Source organism: Labrus mixtus, chromosome 3 (genome assembly GCF_963584025.1).
Source record: "Labrus mixtus chromosome 3, fLabMix1.1, whole genome shotgun sequence".
Classification (NCBI taxonomy): Eukaryota; Metazoa; Chordata; class Actinopteri; order Labriformes; family Labridae; genus Labrus; species Labrus mixtus.
Genome location: NC_083614.1, coordinates 9,754,487 through 9,773,874, shown reverse-complemented (window position 1 = coordinate 9,773,874; position 19,388 = coordinate 9,754,487). Strand labels below are relative to the sequence as shown.

Here is a 19,388-nt window from a genome sequence, read left to right as displayed (position 1 = left end):
TACAAGAGCCAAAGCTGCAGTGGAATCTGGGTCAGAGCTAGTTAACAGATTTGTCTTTCAGCCATGCTCCTCCGTTTACAAGAGGAAAAACTACAGCGTGGCAGTCTGGAACCAGGTCGCTGCAGATTTGGAAAAGTGCACGGTCCTCCAAAAGTGGGAACATACGCGGACGCAGCCAGCTCCGACAGTGACATCCAAGAAGTGTCACATCTGAACACAGAGCCGACATTGTTGAAGGTCACGGTAATATAACCGCACACAGGACCCCTAAATTGTGCAACAACAAAAAAAACCTAATTTGTGTGTTTTAATTTCCTGTGCAGCCAGGAGGAGTGTGATCCTGCGACTTTAACGTCTACCCCTTTCACACTGAATAAACACTGACGCCTTAGGTTGGGACACCTGGCCAACATTTCCATTCTAACATCCATATACTCACCGTTCTGATCATTAAAGCAGCGAGGCGTCATCTTAAATGAAACAGAGCTGTCGTGTTTTCACATCTGGACTGTCCTGCTTTTTAATTTATGTCTTATGAAATGATTAGAAACATTAGAGACGCTGATAGCCAAGGCTGCGCTTGATACAATTAAATCTAAAGAGAAACAGACTCAAGTCAAGACCACCCCAATGAACATTGCAAGGACATTTATTGAGTAGAAACCTTTCAGGAGATACAGTAATGACAGCACAGCAGAGAAGTTACACCCCCAACTCCACCCCCCTCTCTCTTAAAATGCTGGCCGGCAACAGTGAAAAAACATTTCTCCGGTGTTGGCTGTTGACCTTTCAGCAACCTGTGAGTCAGAGACAAGGAGGCACTTAGACCGTTGAGTCCATGATTGTGGAAATATTACATCAATCTACTAATCTGCTCTAAAGATTTCCAAACGAAATACACTCAACGAAAGATTTCATTAGCAACAGGAAGTTATTGAAAAGCGAACATTAACCGGATTAGTAGGGAGCTCTCCGGTGTCCTCAGTCCACCAGTGTACTGAGAGGGACTTGATTAGAGAATTAATTTTCTGTCCATCTATCTTGTTCTGCAGTTAAAGTAGCAGTGCTGCTCTGACTAATCCCCTGGTCGGTCTCTGAGGTCACTAGAAGATAAAGGGGTTCAGTCCAGTGTCATGAATGTTTACAGACCTTTAACATTCATCTGAAATCAGACTATGTGTTAATATCTTTGTGGTTAGCTCTTTTTCAGTGTCACAGCTGGCTCCGCCGTCTCATCTACAGCTTGGCTTTTCCCGGCTGCAGCTGCAGGTTTTGGAGCTTCATGGCCAATCCCATGTTCCCTGTGATCTTCAGCTTGCCCTGGAAAAATGCCTGTGAATCAGAGAGGGGGGGGAAAAAAAACAAAAAAAAACACAGCGTCATCATCCAAACAGTTGTGACGGTGAAGTGCGGGGCCTGTTGCAGAGAGAACTACATGCTGCTGGTTAAAGGAGTTAACGTGAGAGATTAACTCAACCCGGGGAAAAGTGGGGCAACATCAACAACAGCTTATGAAATGTCAGGAAACTGCATGACACACAGGCACAGAGTGGGGAGGGTCAGAGGAATGAATGCTTGTTGACTGGAGTGCAAAAAAAAAAAAAAAAAAGAGATGAAAGGGTAAATCAGATCAGGAAGTTATTATTTGACCACTGTGATCGAGCAGAAATTCTGTCATTATTACCGCTCAGATGGAAGAAAAAGAATGAGGCAGTTCGAGTCCAGTCTCATTTCTATTTGAGGTTGAAAAAGGTTTATTACGTTATTGCAAAGTGAGAATCTGCAGAGACCATCGCACACGCAGCATGAGTTTACCTGACTGGTTCTGTGAACAACTGTCTCACATTTCTTTGTATTCTTCTTATTGCTTTATTCCCCTCATATACTCGCTCTTTGGGATTCTTTATTTTCATTGCTTTTATTTCTGTTTTTGCCTTTTCTCAGTTTGTGACTGCTTTAATCTTTTTATTGTTTTACTGCTTTTATTTATTTGACTACTTTTATATTTCGACGTTTGAATGTCTTCTTCTTTCTTGTTGTTTCTATTTCTTTTATTTGCTTATAACCTCCTACAAATTTGGTCCTCTCAGTTTATGGATCTGTGTTCTCATGGTGTTTGGGATAATTATATTAGTTGGGTTTTTGTATGAGTTCTGTTGCTGTTGGGTTTTTTATGTTGTCTTGGTGTTTGTTCTTGTTTGGGTTAGTTTGTGTTTGGGTTCTTATGCTTTGTCTTTATATATTTGCCTCTGCAGCAACCTCCAGTGTTAAAAAATGAAGCCAATGTGAAGTATATAATCCCGTCATTCCAAACTGTCTCTCTCCCAGGTTTAAGACTAACTGTCCTGTCTCTGCAATGAAGGCCATAAATCTTAAAAAATCCCCAAAAATGATTCTGCAGAAATATGCTGCAAACACAGTGATTGTGTAAAAGACGGAGAACAGCTGCACATAGAAATAAAATGAGTTATACTAATATGACTCCTTAGTTCTGTTTATTTATCACACTTCATATGGCTACAAGAATATTGAACCATTTAATTGCACATCACACATTTTCCCTCATCTCCTGCAGGCCTAGTTTCAAATGGATCAATACATTGATGGTTTGGGTTTCTTCTTCTTTGAGTTTGAGGATATAGAAAGATAACTTCTAATCATGCCAAAAGAAGCTGAAACATCAGACTGATGTCCTGTTTTCGAGCACAGAACACACTTTATGTCTATGTCCTGTTTTGTCACGTCTCTGTCCTGCAGGCTACTTCCTGGAAATCTGTATAAAGTGTTTTCGCCCTGCACAGCAACAACTTTATGGCCTCTTGGCTGAGGGTTATGAACTGGTTAAACAGTTTAAATGACACAGTGCGGTATTTTCTCTTGATTCACCCAGGCGCTGACAAAATATCGTTTAAATACCGTATCCAACTGGCATGTAACTTTGTTCCACTTTTAGGAGAACTTTGGACGGGACACAAAGGCTAAAGCAGGATGACATAAACTGCAGGAAAAAGTCAGGAGGCCACGACGCAGCTCAATCAGAGCCTGAACTTAGACTGATGCCAAGCAGTGCAAAAACATACATAAACACATCGTAGTGAAGAACAGCAGGCCAGTAATGTCCTGGATCTTAAGTCCATTAAAGTCAAGATGCTTTAACTCCCTAAATGTTCTCACAAATGTCTTAAGAGTGTACCGTTTTTTATAACCAAATGTCACCGTCAATGGTGCTAGTATTTGTTCTCGACAAAACATGGTCAGTACATAATGGTGCTTTCACACAAAAAAAACCTCTGAAGGTTTCGGGGTGAGCTGTAGGTGTGAACGCTAACAGCCTTATGTTTCGCTCATCTGGAGTATGTTGAAGGACATTATCAGGTGAATTCAACTCGAGCGAGTGGGAGGGGTTGGTGACGTTTTTTTCCCTGCGTTCGGTGCACAACCATAGACTGTCTGCACACGACCGCTACGATCTCTGTGCATGTAATGAAACGGCTGCATTACGTTTTCTGTTTGTCAGTATGTTGTTTTTCTGCTCTTTTGTTGATAGTGTGATTCTGTTGAACTACACGTAGCATTGATATAAAGGCTAATATTATCATTATAGCATCACATGGAGGACTCTGATGCCCAGTCAGCCACGTATTACCTCCCGTATTAGACCCCCCCCCCCCCCCCCCCCCTCCCTCCCTCCAGTCTGACAGGGATAGCCTCACGCCCTGAGGAGCATATGTGAACAGCCAGGTCAGCCGGTCCTGAGTGTATATGTGAAAACGGCTTGACTGTGTTTAAAAAGCAGGGAAATACAGAGGACAATTCTTTAAACGAACAATACTTTCATTTCGTGAGATACCCACTAGAGCTGAGAAGTCAGACTGCTGAAGGCTGATATTTGTTTAAAGACTGAATGGGGAAGAGATCTCTTCATAGATATACACTTACAGCAGCCAAATACACTTTCAATGAACAATTAGACACGTGACTGTTGTTTCAAGATGAACTTGAAAAACTATTAACCAATCTTTAAAGACATAGTAACCCATTTAAGACAACTCAACATGTGTTTTTAGATACTGTACGTTTACTAGTGATTGGCAGCCGCTGTTCTGACAAATACATCAAACCTGTGCAATAAGAACAACAGTTAAGAGGGTTATGCAACCCGTGGACATTGACACTGTTGTCAGACTGCGAGTAAACGATGAGGATGAGATAAGAGTAACGTAAATACTCCCATACATTTGAGTTAAGAAGAGCACGGTAAATGATCAATTTTGTTCCTTCTCTCTGGAAGAAAACAGCTGCTGACCTGAGGTCTATGATCCAAGATGTTTGCTTTGCGCTGTGTATGACTTTATTGATTAGATTTCTTATTCATGACGGTGGAAACATTGTTTTGTTGTATGCTGTGTTTTTAAGCTCAATGTAAATCACACTGAGCTTGTTATCTGTAATGACATGTGCTTTATAAATAAAACTGCTTCATGCTATTATCTGAACCACAATCCTTTTGGATGCTGCAAGCCATCAGGTGCACTCAAAAGCCCACCCAGAGGAAACACTCACAGTCTGTGGGTTCATCTTCCCGGTCATCAAGGCCAGCAGGTCTGTGTCTGACATGGCAATGGTGCAATCTGCTTTCTTAGCTGCAGAGCAGAGAAAGAAGAGCAGAGATTGATGCAGGAAGAGGACCAAACATCTCAGGGGTATACGCTCACAGATGTGGGATTAATATTTAAAGGTAATAACTCTTTAAAAAAAATGTGAAAGTCTAAAAGAGTCTCATAAAGATAACTTAGAGAAACAGTGGTACGAGCCTTGAACTTTAAACTCCTCCACAGTTGAATATTAACAAGATAGCGTGTCTCTATAGGTTCGCCCCGTCACATGAGTGAACAGAGAGTTTTCTTACCCGTATCATTGTGAACACAGCCGTTCCCGTTCTTTACATCCACAAACCAAATGGCTTCCTGTCCATTTGGTCCATCTTTTACTTTGAAGGCAAACACACCCCCGATCTTTTTCACAAACTGCTCCCCTTCCTGTTTGAAAGCACAAAGAGATCTCACTTTCAGTCAACACAGAAGCAACTCCGTCACAGGTACATTAACATTTCTCTACGAAGCTCATTAACATAACACCACATGTCTCAGTCAGCCATGCTCTATAAGGCCCCCGAGTCCACCTGGAGTTTTTCAGGGCGTAAAAGCGCTGACTGTGCGCTCGGGAGCGCTCGTACGAATGTGTGTGCGCTGAGAAGAAAAGCAATGCACGTCAGTCCTGTCGCTATAACAACAGTCTGTTGACGTCAACAGCGCCTTTCTAAAAAGTTGAAAGTTTTTCAACTTCAGCGCTCGGAAGAAAAGACGCTGGGCGCTTTTTCTCCAGGCGGTCGCTGCTACGAACGTTCTCTCATCATTGTTGTACACAATTTGAAAAGGACAATGGCGCTCAGAAAGGAACATTTGTTGAACACGGGGCCTTGAGGTTCCTTTGTGTTCGATGCCATTTTTAAGAGAATAAAGGTCTATAGAATTTGAAAACATTCCGTTTTTAACAGTGTGTTTAACCACAGGGTTTCAACACAGTATGTATCCATACATGCTGAGACAATGTGTGCTGTCTCGAAGCCTTTGTAGGAGATAGAATGTTTGTAGCTGAAGAAAAGTGAACTAGACGTATTCGAAATTAAATCCCAATTCTTTCTCTCAAGATGCCGTTTTTGAATCTGTACATTTGTATATTCCGATATTGTGTCTGAAGGTCAAGCCCTACGTTCTTGGTTACATTACAGCGGTAGTGCTTGGTAGCGGTGAAATGCTGTCATGGTGGCAGCACTGCATCATTTCCTGTGGAGGTTTCTATTTCAGGGCTACAAAGATGTAATTGGCGCGCTGCTTAGTCTGACTTAATGACCAATAACCCTTCTCTCAGGGTGTTTTCACATTGGGGCACAATCGTTCACATTAGTAACATCGTTCTGTACCCGAGTACACTTGTTTCTGTACACATTCGGATACAGCAGGTGTGGATGTTTTTTTTTTATTTCTGAGACGCCAACAGTGATCGTCTTCCTACTTCCACATCTATCGTGCAGCTCAGAGGAGGAAACAACATGCCTAAAGAGCGGCAGGAGCTGTTTAGAATAACGTCATGTAGCGGTCCACTTCCTTGTTTGAGCACGGCTGCGTCCACATCTCTCATGAACTGTACACATATGTCGTGCTGAGCCCACCTCTTCAAGCAGACTCGGGCACGGTACACGAGTACGGTACGTTTGTGTTCACACTGATCAAATGAACTGGACTTTGGGGTCAAGCGTACTCGGTGTCCCTAGCGTGAAACCCCCCCCCCCCCCTTATCTAAGACGTTATCTGAACAATTCTGAACATCTCTAGTGAGCCTCTAGCCTCCTCTTGATTCCAAACTCTCGTTTCCTAGAACAGCTTAGGTGAACTCAATCACACAAATGGTTTCTTCAAAAATTGTGACATCAGATCCGTCTGACTGGGCTGTCCATGTAATGAAAAGGATTTGTCAACACTGAAAAAGGGCAACACAAAAGCCGCGTTATCTGTTGTCCCACTTCGGTATTTCTACATTTGTGAAGACGGAGTTTGATCTTTTGCTTCTATTTAGATCCTAATGCTGTCATCAGGTTGGAAGTCTTAAACCGTTTTCACACGTGCACTCCTGAAAATATCTAGAGAAATTCCCGGAGGACTGCTCCGGATATGCTCTTGACCTGGCTGTTCACATACGCTCCTCACAGCTGGAGACTATCCCTGTCAGTCAGGAGGGTTTTCAGGACCTTAGTGCAGCACTTATAATGGGAATTATATCTCATGCCACAGGACTTGTTTAAAAATGATATCCCATTGTTAGACATGTAATCACCTCTTGAAGCTTCTTGTTGATTTCCTGAAACACTGCATGGGCCTTGAACCCCTCCAGTCCATCACTGGCACTCGTGTTAACGGCTTGAATCCTTGACGAGGAAATGAGGAAATGAGGAAATGAGAAAGAGAGGAGGCGGTTACTAAACACAAAATAAACACAGGTCATTCAATAAGATTGTTACTCCTATTGTAGTGTGAACATTGAGACCTTGCAGCTGGAGCTCATTGTGTGTTTACTCTTGACAATATCCCATTATAACATGTGAATACCACCGACTCAAGAGGTGCACAACAACACAAAGACTCCTTCATTATCGCCTTTCACATATGAAAACAGATCCATGATTAAAAGACTCTGGCCTCCACATTAGACGTCTTCACAGGCTCGTTGGTTTTCAGTCATGTCAGACTACAGACACGTCTGTTCAGTCAGGATAGTGACACCTTCTTAAACAGGTTATATCATTACACTTTTATATTATCAATACAACTACGTGTTCATTATGCTGTAATCACCGGGGTTTGCACGCTAGCTTTAGCCTTGTAGTGACTAACTTAAACATAAACTATGATAAAGCTAACCTGTCAACGAGAGTGACCTCGATGAATTATTCAACTCAGTGCGTCATTATTGTTATTATTACACCGTACAATGCTGAGCTAGTGTCCTTACCTTCGTGTCTGTATTTCAGGCATTTTGCTGTAATGACGTCTGGACAAACAGTGTCTGAGGTTAATCAGAAACAGTGATGCAAGTTAGCCTGTTAGTGCCTGTCCTGCTGTTTGTTCACTTCCCCCTTTTCTGTCGAGTTTTCCTGGATCTTCAGACTCGATGTGTCGATGCCAGATAACTCAACACGACCACTGTGAGTTCATATTACATTATGTAGCTCTACAAATTTGGTCTGCTACATACCAGCAGGTGGAGAGACAGTGTCAAAACAAATATTAAAAGTAATATTAAATATATATTAATATATTTTATATATATATATTTATATTATTATTATTATTATTATTATTATTATACATATTATTATTTTATAAAATATTATTATTTTATAAAATAAAATTATTATTAAAATGTATTATAAAATAAAAATATTATTTTATATATATATTAAAAGTAATATTAAAAGTAATATTTGGCCCTCTGGCAGTCAGAATTAAATTAATGTGGCCCTTGCTGTGACCAAAGTTGCCCATCCCTGGTCTAAAGGGTATCAAGATAAGCCTCCCAAAACTGAGAATTGTTGTAAATTTACTCATAATATTTATATATATTTGGATGCTGTTGTTTTGTAGAAAAACATGTGAACCTTACTTTTATTCATATTTAAGTAATTTGTACAAATGCCATGTTTTTTTTTTTCTGTTTTTGTTAAGCATATTGTCTTCTGAGAAGGTTAGTCTGCATGGCTGAAGCAAAGCAGCTTCAAGTGGCAACTGTAAAGTTTCATTTTGAAAAACATATTTTGCTCAAACATCTTTTTCTATGAAAGAAGTAAAATCCTGGAACTTGCTACCTGATCATTTGAAGCTTACTGCAAACTTCACCTCTTTTAAGAGAGCCACCAAAACCTGGTTAGTTCAGCATCAGACTTGTTCTCATGTTTAATTGTTTGTAGCTTTATCACAGCTAAATGTGTGGCTAACTGCATCTTGCTGTATCCAGTTTACTCTTACCTTTTCCCTTTTAACAGTTTTAATCTTTTATTTTTTACATAAAAGACCTTTTAGGGACGAGTGTTGCCAAATTAGCACCCGCTACAAACACTATGATACTTGGATGGCTGTTTTAAGTCTGTCTATGTATATTGTATCTGTTCCTATCAAATAAACCATTTAATAAATAAAATGTAACCTATAATTGAACATAACTCGAGAAACATTTATAGTGCATTTAAAGAAAAGCAACATATAGTTCAACTTTTGAGGCTGACTGTAAATACACAGACAACTACTGTTAAGTCTGTAGATCTAGGAAATAAATAATAATAATAATAATGATAAAAAGAACAAGCATGGACGTATCAATGCATATTTTGTGAACTTAAATTAAGTGTGGTTTTTACGGTATCCATGTAGCCGACATGTCATCTTATCCACACAGATTCAGAACATCTAGTTGAAACCTTTAATGGGGATCCAGTGTAAATAAATAAATAAACCTTGCCATGTAGCCCAGATGTTATCTAAGCTTAATTGACCCATTCATGAAAAGCTCAAACTTGAAAACACACGGCTGTGGATGAGTTTGAATTAATACTGGTGCTCAATTTACAGACATTTACAGAGTCAGCAGGATGCATGACATGCACCTCTGTAGATATGCTATAGATCAGATGTTCCTAACCTATTTTTCTAGGGGTCCCCCAAACTTTCATCTAAGAAATGCTGAGCCCCCCAGGACAAACATGAGAAGAAAGCTGATACCGCTTTTACAAATTATGTTACAATGTTACAATTCACTTAGCAGACACTTTTATCCAAAGCAACGTACATCAGAGAGTAAGTACAACCCTAATCCATTCATACACCGCCACTGAAGCAATGCAGGGTTAAGTGTCTTGCCCAAGGACACATTGGACATGTTGCTCAGCTGGGGACTGAACCCTTAGCCTTCCGGTTGAGAGGCAACAACTCTACCAACTGAGCTACAGCCGCCATAAAATTATGATAAATTGTTGTAGTTTTCATGGATAAAATGCGATCAGAATATGCCTACACACACTTATTCTTACCAAAAGACCTTTGTATACATTCTGATTTTATTTAATATCTCATTTTGAAAACCTCAGAGCAGACACAGTCTTTTGCCTCCCCTGAGATCTTAGGCGTCCCCCCTAGGGTGACACGGACCCCAGGTTGGGATCCAATGCTATACAGTATGAATGCATGAGTCCTGTTCAGAAAGGTCATAATTCACCAGGCGGTGGAGAAGAACTTCTCTTTGTGGTCTTCATCAGACACCAGGGAAAATGTTGATAATTCCTAGTTTTGCACATTCGTGTTTGAAACACACACACACACACACACACACACACACACACACACACACACACACACACACATCCGCAGGCTTCTTGCCAAAGTTTGGACTTTATGATTTAAAGTAAACATGATGATTTCTGACTGAGCTGGTGATAATTATGATGATGGAGTTAGAGAAAGGGATTAGTTCAAATGTCAACAGCCAGTCTATATGATTTGAATGTCAGTACTTGTTGAAGATACGTTGATGAGTGAATCTTTGACAATAACAGCAGGATGTCATTTTATCAGACAGCCAGATAAGAGACAATTTCAGGGTTTAGAGTGCTGTTGTCTGCGTGCTGCAGGCTATGCAAAGAGGGCGGGTCAGAAAAATGACACTGCATCTCATGTACACAGCATGAACCGCGGCAAACATCAGAAAAGCTCATCAGTCTAATGGAAGCAGTGAACTCTCACCCTGGATGCGAGGCAGGAGGGGTGGGGGTGCAGGGATAGTGGCGGAGGCTTGTGTGTGGGGGAGGGCTCAGGCCAAGCACCCAACTCACGCTCTCAAATCATAGGGCTAAACGCTTGCCAGGCGATGCTGTACTGTTACAGGATTGTGTCTGGTCTCTTTTTCTTTTTCTTTCTATATTTGATGTGTGGGGTTTTAGCTCCCTCGGACCACACAGCCTGTTGCGCTAAAGGCCAGAACAACCACATATAACCAGACACTGCACTCTGCTGGTCAAAAGACTACACAACATATGAAAGAGATGATTTACAGAGAGTGGGAAATCAATTCATCCCTTTTTCTTAGCAATGCATCAAAAAAGACAAAACATACATTTAAGGATTAAGGCCCCTACGTTTGCTTTATTTTAAATGTTTTAAGGTTTTAATGGATATATAAGTAACCACTACTTCGTTTGAAATTCACCTTTTCACACTCAGGTCACAAATGACTTTAAATTAAAGGAAAAAATAATCTTTTAGAAAAACACTAAAAACAGCCTCCAGCAAGCAATCGTCCCTCACAGCTGACATAATAAAAGAAGAGCTCGCCCAGAGAAGTTCTTGTTTTTTCACTCTATGGTTCATGTTAATCCAAAATGAAGGTGCATGAATAATTGGTAAATAGATGCGAGCTTGTAAAGCACTTTTCTAATCTTCTGACTACTTAAAGTGCTTTTTACACTGCAGGTCACACCTACACATTCACACACTGATGGTAGAAGCTGCTACATGTAAAGTGACCATCAGTATGAATCCATCCATCCATTATCTATTGCTTATCCCAGTTGGGTAGTTGGGGATTCGAACCAGGATCCTCCTGGCTGTGAGGCACCATTGCTAACCATTGCACCACCGTGAAGGCCCCAGTGTGATCTAATCCCATATATTTATAATACAACTAAACTAAACTCAAATGTACGGAGTCCCTGATGTTCCAAAAAGTAAAAGAAAAAAAAAGTATCTTGTGCGTACATAATAATTATTAAAGATGTTTTGGTTTTTTTTTAACTTTTTTTTAACTTCAGGGGCTCTTTAAAAATGTATTTACAGTATATACTATCTTTCATACATATTTTGCTGCTGCTTAGTAATGGAAAAAAAGGGATGAACAAAATTAGACAGTAAAATATTCAAATGTATTCACCGCTGTTAAATAGTCGACTTAGCTTTTTAGTTTAGAATAAAGTTGGCAAGTTTTGGTTTGATTATCCAAGTGTTCAATCAGTGGTGCAAGAATTGGAGCTACGCAGTGATGTACCCTAAAATATATTAAAAGATCTTTCATCTAAAATCTTTCATCTTTAATTCAATCCTGAATTGATGTGACATTTACAAGTCTTTTTAATAGCCAAGAGAATTGGACATTTTTTGTAACATGTGCTGTTTAGATTGTCTTTTAGATGAAGCCTTTACTCAAATGTTACAACAACAATACTTTATAAAAATACAAATATAAATCAAACTCTACTGGAGTTATACATGTGGACAAAGTACTTTGTGACAGGGAGCTGCTTTCCTCTGTAAATGTTGTGTTTTAATGCTTACTGTCAAAATGATATTGGTTTGTGTGCAGTTTCAGTGGGATCACATTATAACTTTAGGATTATTATTTATATGGATTCATATACATTATTTTGTTTGTATGGCCTGACTAAATACTGAATATCTGAGGCACCTACACTCCACTATTTCCCCAAGTAACATTATCCAAACGCAAATGATCTAATATTATATCTGTATATTTAGTCTTTAAAAAAAAACACCTGTTTCATTTGAATGTCTTTTGGAGACCTTGATGAAGACCACAAGCTGAAACGTGGCGGTCTAATAAAGTTAAATGTGTTGCTGGAGCTTTCTGACCTCTTTAAGACTTGTTCTCTCTCTATGCTCCACCCTGGAAGACGGTGATGTTTTCTCCTGCAGTCATTTAAACCTCTTAAATTGAAATCACGCAGGATTCATAAGCTCTGAGCACATATGAACTCCACACTGCACTTTTGAAGTAGCTACTTGAAATCCCTTAGGCTACATGTAATCATGTGATGCTTTAATGGTGTATCTGCGTGTCTGTTTCCATTGGGCAGAAATGTCATCCCAGCCTTTCTTCCTCTGTCCACACAGTAGAACAACTATTACATGATTGAAAACAGATGTATTTCAGCAGTTTTGTGAAGTCAAAGTGGGGTCACAAGCCAAAAAAGGTTGGGAACCATGGACTAAGTTATGCCAGTGTATTCAGTTCAAAATAAAGTTCTCAATACTGCAATGATGGTACACATCTCACCCCGGACACTGTATGTTCACCACCCTTCCCTCAGGCAGACTCAGGACCATTCGCACATGGACAAACACACTAAAAAACTGCTTCTTTCCCAGAGCTGTGGACAAACTGTTTATTTACTCATCCAGTCACTGCACAATAACAACTGTATATACTCTTTCACTGCACAATAACAACTGTATATACTCTTTCACTGCACTATAACTTCACTTATTTGCACTATATCTCTCTATATATATTTGTTTACCTAATCAGTCACTGCACAATAATAACTGTAGCCTATATATTCTTTCAGTCACCACAACTGTCTATTTATGTATTATTATTATTATTCATTCACTGAACAGCAAATGCTCTGGCCACTTTTCACAAACATATAATCACAAATATATTTGTATATAGGTGAACTTTTTTGTCCTTGTATACAATGATAATAAAGATTACATCTATGATCTAGTGTGGGAAAGTCATTTTCTATCCACCTCTGAGATGGTTTTCATGTTATACGGTACATTTCAGCGTCTCCTTGATTAAACAGAGACAAACTGAGCAGGTATGTGCCGCAAATAGGCAAAGCAAACCTTTATACCTGAGGCTGTTTGTGTTTCGTGTTGACTAGAGTCCTAATGTAATCTACACTCAACTTAACTGCCGAAGAAGAAGTCGTGTATGTCACGTGACACGTTTAGCCGGGTTAAACTTCCTGTATTTAATTCAGTCTATTTTCTCTAACATTGCACCGTGAATACAACACGTCGACGGTGACATAGTTGTCTTAACGCTGCCCTAGTGACGAGTTGATAAGGAAACAAACAGGTGAGGTCAGGAAACTCGTCTGCTGATGCTACATGCTCATGCTATCTGTGTTTACAGTGTGACAGCTGTGACACGGAACACTTCTCTTCTTACTGTATTTATTGTTTTATTGTTTTGTTTTTCAGCGTGTGCAGGTGAGCTTTCACATTAGGTGGTTGAGGTCGTACCTTCACTAAACACCTGATCGCCATGGCTAACCTGCTGTCAATGCAATGCCTTTCCTCTCTGAAGAAATCTGGAAACATAAAACATTTAAGAACCGCAGCTGTGAGCATCGATAAACGAAACTACAGCAGCAAACATGGAGAGTATCTGCACCAAAGTGTTGTCCCCTCGATGCATTACCAGAAGAGTTTGCCCAGGTAAGAGACTACATTGGTTTAGCATTTGTTTTGATTAATTTAACCCCTCACATTTAGTTTCATTGTGCATAGATTCGATGATATAAATGTAAACCACATTAGAAATATGAAATGGCTGCAGGAAGGTGTTGTAAAAATAAAGAAGGTGACCCATCAAGCTCTTAAATGAATGTAGGTGAAAGTGCACACTTTAATTTTTATCAATGGCCACTAGGGGGCCGTAACAGCACCGTGCAGCTCTTTATTAGCATGGGAAACAAATGTTTACATTACCAAAGTTCAAATAAAAGTAAAACACAAAATGAAGTACGATTAAAGGATAACACAAATTAAATATTAAAGGAACAGCTGTGCAGGTTTACAGTTTTATAGTGTGTATAGAAATAACAACAGTGTGTTTAACTTGACAATACAAGTTGAAAATGTAACTTTGCTCTGTGTGTGTGTGTGTGTGTGTGTGTGTGTGTGTGTGTGTGTGTGTGTGTGTGTGTGTGTGTGTGTGTGTGTGGTTATATGCAGAGATAATTAGTGTGTGTATGCATTCATATTCACATAAATAATTAGTGTGTTTTATCTACAGAGATTTTAGGTACAGATGATGGTGCAGTGACACACAGAGCCTTAGTCTGTCTTGTTCATGGTGGTTTTGAGCTCTTTTCCGGTCATCTGTATCTTTTTGTACCAGACTGAAGACTCAGTTTGTATTTCATTGTTAGGCTTCCCATTCCCAAACTGGAGGATACCATCAAGAGGTATTTAGCTGCCCAGAGGCCTCTGTTGGACGATGAGCAGTTCAAGTAAGTGTTCTGAAGTCGGAGAAAAATGTAATTGTATTGTTTATATATTGACTAATTATTTGTATAATTTTAAAAGCTTAACATTTTTTTTTATTGTGTTTCCTCAGAACAACAGAGAAACTTGCACAGGATTTCCAGCATGGGGTGGGAAAACAGATGCATGAAGAACTGGTTGCTCAGGACAAAAACAACAAGCACACAAGCTACATCTCAGGTAGGGCTGGGCGATTCATCGAGTTTTAATTTCAATCACGATGGCTTCCAACGATCATTGAAACACGATGGTCGAGGTTAAATGGTTCCTGTGCTGCATGCCGTGTATGTTTACGTTTATGTAGATGTTTCAAAGCCTTTGTTATATTTCGGCCTCAAGAGTTCATCACACACTACCTCAGAATTATTTCTTGTTTTTCAAAGTGTTCTGAATGTGAGAGTGTTAAGCTGTTTAAGTTTGATGAATACATGTGATTGAGATGTTGTACAATCAATGAGAAATCGGGTTTAATATTTATGATCTAAATATCAATCAAAATAGTCGTGATCAACCAACACTCATGTCTGATAAGCAACAAAGTAATTTGATCCTTAATGAATCTAGCTTCATATTTCTATATTTTTTTTTCCAGGACCGTGGTTTGACATGTATCTTTCTGCACGCGACTCTGTGGTGCTGAACTTCAACCCCTTCATGTCCTTCAATCCTGACCCCAAGACGGAGTACAACGACCAGCTCGTGCGAGCCACCAATATGGTGTGTTCAGCAGTGCGCTTCATGAAAACACTGCGAGCTGGAATACTGGAGCCGGAGGTTTTCCACCTTAATCCAGCAAAGAGCGACACAGACGGCTTTAAGAAGTTAATCCGCTGGGTCCCGTCTTCCCTGTCTTGGTATGGAGCGTACATGGTAAATGCGTACCCCCTGGACATGTCTCAGTACTTTCGCCTCTTCAACTCCTCACGGATTCCCAAACAGGGGCGAGATGAGCTCTTTACTGACGACAAAGGGCGTCACCTCCTAGTTATGAGGAATGGCAACATGTATGTGTTTGACATTGTGAACCGGGATGGGAATTTGGTGAGCCCCGCAGAGATCCAGTCCCATTTGAAGTACATTTTGTCCGACCCGACACCGGCAGCTGCTTTTCCTCTTGGTGTCCTCACAAGTGAGAACAGAGATGTGTGGGCGGGGCTGAGGGACAAGCTGGTATCTGCTGGAAATGCAGAGGACTTACGGGTTGTTGACAGCGCCCTCTTCTGTCTCTCTCTGGACGATGAAAGCATGAAGGACCACATTCAGATCTCCCACAACATGCTGCACGGTGACGGCTGCAACCGCTGGTACGACAAGTCCTTCAGCATCATTCTGACCAAAGATGGACAGGCAGCCATAAATTTCGAGCACTCCTGGGGCGATGGTGTAGCTGTGCTTCGCTTTCAGAACGAGGTCTTCAAAGACACAACAGAGAAGCCCCTGGTTCACCCGGGCTCTGCCCCTGCTGCAGTGGATTCAGCCTCAGCTGTGCGCAGACTGCAGTTCAAGCTGGACAGTGAGCTGGAAGATGGCATCAAGAAGGCCAAGGAGAGTTTTGATTCAGCTGTGTCAAAACTCACCATCGATGCCATGGAGTTCAAGAAAGGTGGGAAGGAACAATTAAAGAAGAGCAAGTTGAGTCCAGATGCGATAGCCCAGCTGGCTTTTCAGATGGGCTTCTTGAGGCAGTATGGACAGACAGTGGCCACATACGAGTCCTGCAGCACTGCAGCGTTCAAGCATGGCCGCACAGAAACCATCCGACCCGCCACCGTACACACAAAACAGTGTGCACATGCCTTTGTTTGTCAGCCTGGACAACACAGTGTGGAGCAACTGCGGGGCATGCTCAGCGAGTGCTCTAAATATCACGGGCAGCTCACCAAGGAAGCAGCTATGGGTGAGTAGATCTCATTACTTCACAATACATTTATTTAACCAAAAGAAAGTTTAAATTAAGTTTTTGGGTTCTGTCTCGAAACACATGCTCTGAATTAGACACCCTTTGTTTGCGGTGATTGTACTTTAATGTCCCTTCCCTGTTGTCCATTTTATAAGGTGCCTAGGTTATTTATTAACAGGAAAGCATATATCTGGAGTCAGTTATCTTGATTCATGGTTGTGAAGTGCCTCCCTTCAGTAGAGGTGGTGGGGGGGGGGGATCGAGGCAGCTTAGTATCGTAATGTTTTGTGTGGCAATATTATATCGTGTCATGGCCGCCACGTATAGATATTTTTATTATACAAATAGCACATATGCTTTTTTTTACATTTTAATTGCTGAATGGGTTGCACTAATTAATTTTGAACAAGCTTCCTTGTTGAAAATTCAGGTTCAAGTTGAATTAGACTAAAATACTAACAGTTCAGATTGTGAGGTGCATGCAGCTTTTTACAGGGTTTGACTTTTATCACAGTGTTGGTCCGTCTGTGGGCTTGACTCCCCTTGTATAGATATAAAGAATGTTCTTATTTGACCAGACAGTTCTTGATTTCGTTTAATTCTGTGGACATAAAATGCAGTTAAAAAAGTTAAATCCCAACATATTATATCGCATGTCACAAAATGTTTAAAATCGCCATAATATCGTATCCTGACTGAAGTATCGTTATGATATTGAATCGTGGGTTCTCTGATAATTCCCACATGTACTCCTTACTAGTAATATCAAATCCATAGCATGATCTGATGGCTAGGCCTGAATTTACTCTTAACAGCACTTTAGAAGTATAACCTCACAATCAAATCAGAACTCACAGATTTTAGTCAATGATTATTTTTCTATCTTGTGGCTCAAAACTGGAGTTACTCTCTTTTGCATACATCACATATTAAACACACATTTGAAAGAAGTTGTCAGTTATCAGGTGGATACCTGTTATGTGTAACATTTCAAGTAGCTGGAACTAGGGAGACATGCTTTTTGTTTATTAGCGTTCAACACCATACAGTGCGTTCGCTCTATTATAACATGTCAGTCTCTTCACTGCATGCAGCATGTTTCATAATGCTGTAATCTCAGTCAATTACACTTTTCCAAACAAACCTTTGATTACACGGGGATTAAGAAGCCCATAAAGTCCTGAAAGATTTTAACAGTCTGTATCTTGAAGGTACAAAATGTTGATCATGTTATTTTGTTGTGTTCATGTGAATTGTTGAATTGAGTTTCAGTACAAAATGAAAAGAGGAAGTTATTTTAGACAAACTGCTCTGAAAAAACACAAACATGCACTGTTGTCTTTTGTACTTACCACTTCTCTTCTCTGACCAGGCCAAGGTTTTGACCGCCACTTGTTTGCCATGCGATATCTGGCCAATTCAAAGGGTCAGGCTCTGCACAGTCTGTATGCAGACCCAGCTTACGCCGCCATCAACCACAACATCCTCTCTACCAGCACCCTCACCAGTCCCGCTGTGAACCTGGGCGGCTTTGCCCCGGTGGTGCCCGACGGCTTTGGCGTCGGCTACGGTGTCCATGACGACTGGATCGGCTGCAACGTGTCCAGCTACCCAGCTCGCAACGTCCACGAGTTCCTGCAGTGTGTCCACAAGTCTCTGGAGGACATTTTCTCTGTGGTGGAGGGGAAAGCACTCAGCTAAAAAAAACAAGTGTTTGAGATCACCAAAGAGGGAAAATAATATCTACAGTAGTTTTACAGAAGAGTGAAGGTGAGCGTTGCTGTCCTTCTTAGCCATCAGATTGTCTTTTAACTTATCTGAGAAAGCATACAGAAAGTAAGTTGAATATTTTTTCACACCAAAAAGAAACACAGGTAGAAGCTTAGCGATATCGGGTGGGATTTAAAACGCATTGTTAGCAGCAGTTTGGATTTTAATGTCACTGTAAAAAAAATAATCCTGTCAATCAAATTAAAGAAACAGCATGTATTATATTATCTAAAATACCATTTAACATCACAAATACATCTGTGGGAGTCATGGTGCGTTCCATTTGATCTCAGAAGTTGGGAATTCAGAGCAGCCAGAAAAGTCATCAGGAACGCCCTCCTGAAGTCAGAATCCCAACTTGTAAACTGAGAACCTTCAGTTGCCTGAGTAAAAATCCAACATGGCTGCTACGTTCATCAACAGTATTTTAATCTGTACACTGTTGTTTATTGGCAACGTAGTCTTGTTTCAAGGTTAATCAAATCAATCACACTAATAATATTGTGCAAGTATCACGTACTGTGTCTTATCGCCTGGTAATAACTTACAATACAAAGGTACTCCTGCAGGCGTCCATGTTGCTTGCCTGACTTTTTGCCAAATCACCCCTGGAACGCGGTACACTCAGGTGTGATGTCATTCCCAGTGCCGAGATCAATGGTAAATGGAATGCACCATCAATGTAACAACCATGCCCACTCTGAAAACAATGCACAGCAGACTGAAAGAAAGTGCTGACTCATGGAATATTCTGTAAATAGTCATACTGCAGTAGAGCTTTTTGAGATTTAGAGCAGGAATCATTGTAGTTCATCCAGGGGAACAGATGCTGTGCCTTATAGAAATGTGAATTTTAAATGAGCGTTTGCTGATCGTCACTGTAATAAATACTGATTGTCATCTTCATATAAAGCCTCTTTGATGTGAATGTGTTTTGAAATAAAACTTAATTTAATTGTATTTGCTTCATGATATCATTGTCATCAAGAAGTAAGAAAATGCCTTCGTTAGATTATAAAGCTATTTTATATAAAGTATAA

The 19,388-nt window shown here is 40.3% G+C and overlaps 2 protein-coding genes across 3 annotated transcripts; one reads left to right on the top strand and one right to left on the bottom strand.

The window, feature by feature from the left end:
* Positions 1-633: 633 nt before the first annotated feature.
* On the bottom strand, positions 634-7,717 carry scp2b (sterol carrier protein 2b). The gene is made up of 5 exons (XM_061031013.1): positions 7,570-7,717; positions 6,895-6,985; positions 4,910-5,039; positions 4,564-4,643; positions 634-1,332 (listed from the first exon to the last, which is right to left on the bottom strand). The coding sequence occupies exons 1-5, from the start codon at positions 7,590-7,592 to the stop codon at positions 1,237-1,239; spliced, it is 420 nt and encodes a 139-aa protein (XP_060886996.1). The 5' UTR covers positions 7,593-7,717; the 3' UTR covers positions 634-1,236.
* Positions 7,718-13,311: 5,594 nt separating this feature from the next.
* cpt2 (carnitine palmitoyltransferase 2) lies at positions 13,312-19,308 on the top strand. Of its 2 annotated transcripts, none has more exons than XM_061030991.1 (6): positions 13,312-13,490; positions 13,611-13,847; positions 14,564-14,644; positions 14,752-14,858; positions 15,271-16,575; positions 17,951-19,308. In XM_061030991.1, the coding sequence occupies exons 2-6, from the start codon at positions 13,675-13,677 to the stop codon at positions 18,277-18,279; spliced, it is 1,995 nt and encodes a 664-aa protein (XP_060886974.1). In that variant the 5' UTR covers positions 13,312-13,490; positions 13,611-13,674; the 3' UTR covers positions 18,280-19,308. The 2 variants fall into 2 exon arrangements, with proteins under 2 accessions (XP_060886974.1, XP_060886966.1); XM_061030983.1 differs by having other exon boundaries at positions 13,313-13,485.
* The last annotated feature ends 80 nt before the right edge of the window (positions 19,309-19,388 follow it).